A 7,102-nucleotide genomic window follows, 5' to 3' on the forward strand; every position below is an offset into this window, starting at 1 on the left:
GGTTCAATCCCCCAGCACCACATGCCAGCCAGCCCCGCCCCCTGGTGGGCTGAGCTGGCCACACACACACACACACACACACACACAAATAAAATTTTAAAAAAAGAAAAAGAAAGCACTGACAACACTTTCAGAATTTCATATCGTTTCTTTTAAAAGCTATATCTTGTATAGCTTAAGAAGAACATAAGGTCTGATCTAAGCTGTAGGAACAGGAATTGTCTGCTCCCCGGATTCACACTGTCTTCTAAGAACTGACATTGGCCACGGACCACCACAAAAAAAATGCACACAAACTGCTCTTGACTCTGTTTACCAAGGTAATTGTCATCTTGTCGTTTTCCAGTATGGCTGTGCTGAAGAATTTCAATGTTTGTCGCACCTGTGGGAATCTTTACAACGACATTGTAACCTGCAATACAATTGGATATGTGTTAAAATTCACAAAAAGGAAATGTCCCAGAGGATATTACTGATGAAAGGTTAAAAAATCTGAGTGCCAGTCACTCTTCATTTTAGGGTACCTTCAAAACTGTTACGGTGGTTATTCCTTTCCAATCAGTGTTTTAATGAATTGCTGAACATCAAGAAAAAGTGGTTGTCATTTAGAAACATATAGTTATAGTTTAAGATTCCTAAAGTACAACTTTGCTTAATTTTTTCTTACTCTTTAAAATTCTTAATAGAGTTTAGAATGAAGATGGGCTTTTAGCTATTCAGATACTTAGTACATATATTCCACTTTTTAGTTTGATTAATACTTTTGTATTTTCTCCATTCCAATGGACAAAGAATTTCAAATACTTCCCTCCAACCCAAGAGGTACCAGTACAGCCAGGGAACGTGATAAACTGTTCCCGGACTCGGTGACAGCAAATTCCATCATTGGAAAAGAATGATGATGTTTCAAAAGTCAGGCTTTTCCACAGACTTGCAGTGTAACAAACTGCAGCCCCTACACCTACTCCTGATATTGCATTCTACTACAATTGTATAAATAAACTAACTTACTGAAAACTGAATAACTTACTGAACAATAAAATACTGAAGTGAAATGATTATACCTGTATTACGAGACCTAATTCAGCAAATACAGCACCACTTGAAACAGGAAATATTTTATCAAATTTACATTAAATGAGAAAAAAATTGACTAAATTCTCATTACACAGTATACATTCTTAGCGTAACTGTACAACTAGCTTTCCCCTAATATTATTCTAGGTTTTTTATTAGGATTTCTCCGTAAGAATGAGCAAAAGAAGTTATAATTGTCCTCATGCACTAACTTTGATAAATATGGGAGAAACTTAATAAGTATAGATTTAGGAGAACCTGAATTTACAATTCTGAGGTCAGATCACACTGGATTTATTCAAAGCAACTTTACTTGACAAGACAAACTCGGCCAGCAGGGGGCAGGAGTGTGATAAAGGAGTTCCCATCCTGCCAAGGCGTTTTTCTCCACTCACAAACCAAGTCACAACATACTTTTTGCAAGGTTAAACACTTAATCTTAATTTAGACATGTGCTTTTATTCTTAAAAAACCTTTCATCAAATACAGACAATGACAAATGTGCGTCATTGATTACAGAAGGAGATGGATGGTGTTGGGCTGCCAGGAAGTAATGAATAACAACTAGGATGACTGTGTCAAAAGACGTAGTACCCCGAGTGATGAATATTAATAAGCATCACTAGCATATTAGAAGATTAAATTAGCATATTTTCTGTTTGGGTAAAAATACAAATTTTGAATTTTTTAGGTCTAGCTCTTTACTGAATAGCAACATGTTGACACATATGTGAGCAAAATTGAATTCTGAAAAATAACACTAAAAACACATTTTTACCTTGCAAGGAAAGTTTTAAAGATCTGCTTTTACATATTTATGTATTAGCTTTACATAGAAAAATATTTGTTCAGAAAATTTTAGAATGGGATATAGCTGGGGTATTTTCATACTAATTTTGAATAAAATTGAAATCAAGGTCAAATAGCAATCGCGACTGTGGTCCGGGTACTTGTTGGGAAGAGAAGCATGATGGGAATTAGGAACCACCATTTAAATGAAGGCTTCATCCTTCATAATCAATTAATATTTTCAACATAGCATTAAAAAGAAAGAGAACAGGCCGTGTCACGCCAAAAAACAAGTTCTAATGAAAACCTGACTCAAGTTTCTTGGGGGTGAATCATAGAATAAATATGCTAGGTGACAAAATGCCACCAGAAGCACTTCATCATTAGGTGGACTGTTTATATAGCACTGGCTTTATTCTTTTAGTCTCATAAATGTACCTTATGTAGTTTTTAAAATTCTATTTGTCTTGAGGAAATAAATTTACTAACTGAAAGGTACCCTGCCCATTGGTCAGCTGTCTCTGCTGCCACAGACATATCCAACACTCACAACCTCGGGGAGAAGAGGTTTCCTTTGGCTCTCGGTTTCAGTGGCTTCAACCTGCATCAGCCTGCTGCCTGGCAGGGATCGGGGTGGAGGAGCAGCACAGGATGGAGCAAAAGGAGGAAAGGTGGGCAGGCGACAGTGCCAGAAGAGGTGGCCAGGAGCCAGGGAATGTACCCCTCTGTAACCCGGAGACACAGGCAGTGGGGCACTTCCCCAAGCCCCTAGAGGGCGCCCAAACCCATTCAGTTCACTGTTGGCTTAATCAGAACATCGGATACAAGATTTAATTTTTCTATTTAGGAAATTTTTCCTCACTGTCATTTCAGATTGCAGTTATAAAGTACAAAAGAACACCACCAAACCATTACTACTACACAAGCATTACACACTCCGCTGTTACAGCAAATGAAAGGGAAAACTAGAAACAAACTCGCAACACACCGTAGTAGGCACTGTTGAAGACGCCAGCCAGGGTCCTGCACGAGGAGTTATCCCCACCGCACACACCACACTTGTCTCTCTTGGCCTTGGAGTTTAACACATGATCACAGCCAGCTTGCTTCAAAATGCAATTGTCACCATTAATATTATAAAAACAACTAATGACAGACATGGTGCTTTTAAATTTATGAAGTTCTCTTTCCAAATATTGGAAAGAGATTCTGTCAAATCAACAGAAATTTCCAGAATATCTACTGACCTTGTTTAACATCAACATTTTCATACCTCTGTTCACATAATCTAAAAATCCCTGGACTTCAACAGATTGTCCATGGACTTCCTGCATCAAAATCCCATCCAGCTGTATTTGAAAGGACAGTCTCAGGTTTTCTTTTTCTTTTTTTTTTTTTTTTTTTTTGGCGGAACCAGGGATTGAACTCTGGTCCTTGCGCTTGCCAGACAAGCATTTATTCTACTGAGCTTTCTCCTCGGCCATGTCCTGGGTCATAAAACCCAAGGTTCTACACTATATCCTTGACATGTGATTTTTCTACCCATTAGCATTTGAAACCCACTCGTTAAAGAAATACAATTTTTTTAAAGAACTATAATTTAAAGAGACAAAAACACAATAAAATTGATAACATGTTAGATATATTACAGGGTCAGGAGATAGCTTGGCAGTCTAAGCACCTGCCGGACAAGCACAAGGACCCGGGTTGAAGCCCTGGTACCGCATGCCGTGCCAGCTACACGCCAAGCCGGCCACCAACACCAGGCGTGGTGGCGCACACCTGTAATCCTAGAGCTGGGCAGGCTGGGACAGGAGGATCACTATGAGTCTGAGCTGTATAGCAGACCCTGTACCAAATAAATAAATAAATGATTAAAAAATACATATACTATAAAAGTTATACTTTAAAGAAATCATCAACTGGAAATAAAGCCGTTTTCAAATACATATTTGAAAGAAATGATTTATTGAAAATCAATATTCAGCGTTGTATATTTATTAAAAGAATGGATAAATAGATATAAAAATAAATAGTTTGCTGCTGGGATTTCAGAGGACAAGCGTGGCTGCTCTCCATAGAGAGGCCATCTTCTGTACGACGCAGTAACTTCTATTTCTTTGTCTTATCCACTATGTTAAGTGAGCAGACGAGAAAATTTCATAAAGCCTTGGAATTTTTTTACTGATACCAGGTTTTCATATTGAGCTGAACCCCTGGTGCGCCTCCCACCCCCTTCTGCTGTATCTTAAGATAGGGTCTTGCTAAATCATGACCAACTTGAGCTCAAAGAGCCATCTTCCTGCCTCAGCCTCCCAGAGTGTCGGGTCTACTAGCATGTGCAGCAACACCCGGCTCCTCACGGGAAATATTTCCAAAACAGACTTTTCTTCTGTGTATTTGGCGCAGGGTCTCACTATCCAAATCAGACTTGTAATGATCCCCCTGTTTTCAGCCTCCCAAGCACTGGGATTACAGGCCACCACGCCCGGGCTCAATTGCCATCTCAGCACGCCCAGGGGTTGGGGCCAGCATGGCAGGCCATGGGGATCGAACCCCAGTCCCTGCGTCAGCCTAGGAAGGTGCTTTAATCCACTGAGCTACCTGGCCGACCCTAGCACAGTCATTTTAAAAACATCTTCATGAGCAAAGTTATAGAGGTTGCCTGGTCACAAATGTGACCGTACCCCTATAGAGTATGACAGCAAAACCTCTTTTATTGGAACTCAGAAGTACCCTGAAGTAACAGCATTATTTGGGTAAGGAAAGAGAAGAAGTAGAAGTAATGTTTGGTTAGGGACATAGAAAATAATTATCTCTAAATTCACTTCAAATATACCAGAGACTTCTGGCTGACTCACCCGACAGAGGCCTTGAACACAGATGTCATTAGTTTCAGCGCCACACGGCGTTCCATCAGCAACCCTATCCTTCAACTGGTAGAAGCTAGTGGTTCCGGCCACACGACAATACAGCTTACAGCGATCTTTCATGGCAACTGGAAAGAACAGCAAATTTAACACGTACGCCCCTAAGCTATGTGCTCTTGCGTCTCAAAAACTTTATTAAGTTAAAGCCATAGTCCAGTTACTTACTCCCACTGTACTTTGGAAGCCACCGCACATTAGGAGAAAGACCATTGATGTTGAAATGTTTACCATCAAACTCAGAGCACTGCTTCTCTCGGAAGTCTTGCTTGCCTTTTGGACAGGAATCAGTGTTACAGGACCGAAATTTCATCCTGCGGCCCGCACAGAACTTCCCTCCGTGTCTTGGCCTAGTCAAAGTCATTACATTGTAAAGCGCATCAGTACATTGCCTCTGCCAGGGGCTTCCACAGCTGCTCCACTCTTTCCGGGATTGGGCAAATCACTGACGTTGTACTAGTGCTCCGATTTTCTTTGATTTTGATAGAAACATGAAATGGGTTTTAAGCAATTCTCTGCTCACGAATTATACAGCTGTCCAAGCGAGGCTTTCAGGACAGAAATGGATCTTTTGTGCAGGGCGGGCAAGGTAAACTAACAGGAAATTAATGACAGGATTTTGTTTTAAAACTTCAAAAAGGGTTTGGTTATTCTCTGGGGGAAAAAATGGTGTGTAATAAGCCAAAGACAGTAACTAGAGAACAAGAGAAGACATCGTAGTAAAAGGAAATGCACGTGGTCCTGTCGCGTGTGTCCCCCTCTCAGGGCAAGCGGTTTCATGATGCCAACCTACACTGATTTCTTTTCAACTCACACTAGAAAACAAGAATGCTTCCGAAGTTCTGGAATAAAAATATTTCCATATAATTTAGCTATTCTAAAGTTTAAATGATCTGTCAGGTTTTATTAAGAGTATGCCACACTTCTGTAATAAAGTGCTCATTAGTGGAGCTGGGGAGATAGCTTGGGAGTCTAAGCGCCTGCCTGGCAAGCACAAGGACCCGGGTTCGACCTCCAGCACTGCATGCTGTGCCAGCCCCAGAACGCTGGGCATGGTGGTGCATGCCTGTCTGTAATCACAGCACTGGGGAGGCTGAGACAGGAAGATCACTAAGAATCTGAACTGTGTAGAGAGACCCTGTAACAAATAAATGCATAAACAAATAATTTTTTTGAAAAAATAGTTTGCTAAGGAGAGCAGTATGTTTCAGCACTTATTCAGCTAAACACATTGATACATCTAAAATTTGAGAAGCAGAGAAAGACAGCATGATCTAACCAATTACACAAAGTAATAAACTAAATAACCAAATTAAATACTCTGTCTAGGAGAGCCGAAACCTAAGTAGGAGGAGTCAGGATCCTTCATTAGACTAAATGTAAAATGCCATTATATTACTGTCATTCACACATACAAGTGTTTCTTAATTTTGTACTAAGTCAGAAAACAAAACAAAATAATGCTTTTTAGTTAAAGTTATAAAATTTAGTCTATTTAGTTTTTTGTGTCAAGGTCTGAGTCTACAAAGTTGTAAAACAGTAATATGGCTTGAAGTATTCCAGAAGTTTTGTGAACCTCAGAAACTTGTAGACTGACCTCCAGCTTTAGAAGTGAGTGAAACACACGTTTCCTTTCTGGTGCCTTGAGATAATCTTAATTTACAGTGACATAAAATGAAAACATACTCAGGATGGTTACAGAGCCTGACTGTGCTTTTGATTCCACCTCCACACGTTCTTGAACAAGGGCTGTAAGGTCCCCACGGTCCCCATTCGCCGTCAACAGGACGAGTCTCCATTTCTCTGCTCACACAGAGCCCGTGGTGGCAGTGCTGTGAGAAAGAACAAGCGCACATCAAGGAGCCACTCGTGGGTAGTTCACAGCATCACAACAGCTATGACAGCACTAGGAGGGACAGTACAATAATCTGTAAACAATTAACAAACTCACTAGGAAATGGGATTACATGTGATACCAATCTGTGACTATTTCCTATCTGCTGAGCAACTGTAAAAACTGGGCTTCTGAGATTTAGAGTCCCTTTGGGGAAAACAGGAAAGCTAGATTTGAATGGAAAAAGCTATTTTTTTAAAAAAGAAGCAAATGAATATTCGTTTAACACTCTATATTTCCATGCTTTCATTTTTTTATTTCAAGATATATTTGACTGGGCTGGAGAGATGGCTCAGTGGTCTAAAAACACCTACTTGGAACAAGCTTGGCAAGGCATCAGGGACCGCGGTTCAATCCCCCAGCACCACATGCCAGCCAGCCCTGCCCCCTGGTGGGCTGAGCTGTCCACACACAC

At 40.4% G+C, this 7,102-nt stretch overlaps 1 protein-coding gene across 2 annotated transcripts in view; it reads right to left on the reverse strand.

The window, feature by feature from the left end:
* Nucleotides 1–7,102, reverse strand: part of Adamts20 (ADAM metallopeptidase with thrombospondin type 1 motif 20) — a 193,102-nt gene that overhangs the window by 94,377 nt on the left and 91,623 nt on the right. For both annotated transcript variants that reach the window (XM_004638581.2, XM_023723596.1), the window contains exons 12-16: nt 6,480–6,625; nt 4,962–5,143; nt 4,728–4,864; nt 2,855–2,972; nt 317–412 (exon numbers count right to left, since the gene is read on the reverse strand). In XM_004638581.2, coding sequence (XP_004638638.2) covers nt 317–412; nt 2,855–2,972; nt 4,728–4,864; nt 4,962–5,143; nt 6,480–6,625 — 679 coding nt within the window. The remainder of the gene's footprint in view (nt 1–316; nt 413–2,854; nt 2,973–4,727; nt 4,865–4,961; nt 5,144–6,479; nt 6,626–7,102) is intronic.

Source organism: Octodon degus, unplaced genomic scaffold (assembly GCF_000260255.1).
Source record: "Octodon degus isolate 3935 unplaced genomic scaffold, OctDeg1.0 scaffold00100, whole genome shotgun sequence".
Taxonomy (NCBI): domain Eukaryota; kingdom Metazoa; phylum Chordata; class Mammalia; order Rodentia; family Octodontidae; genus Octodon; species Octodon degus.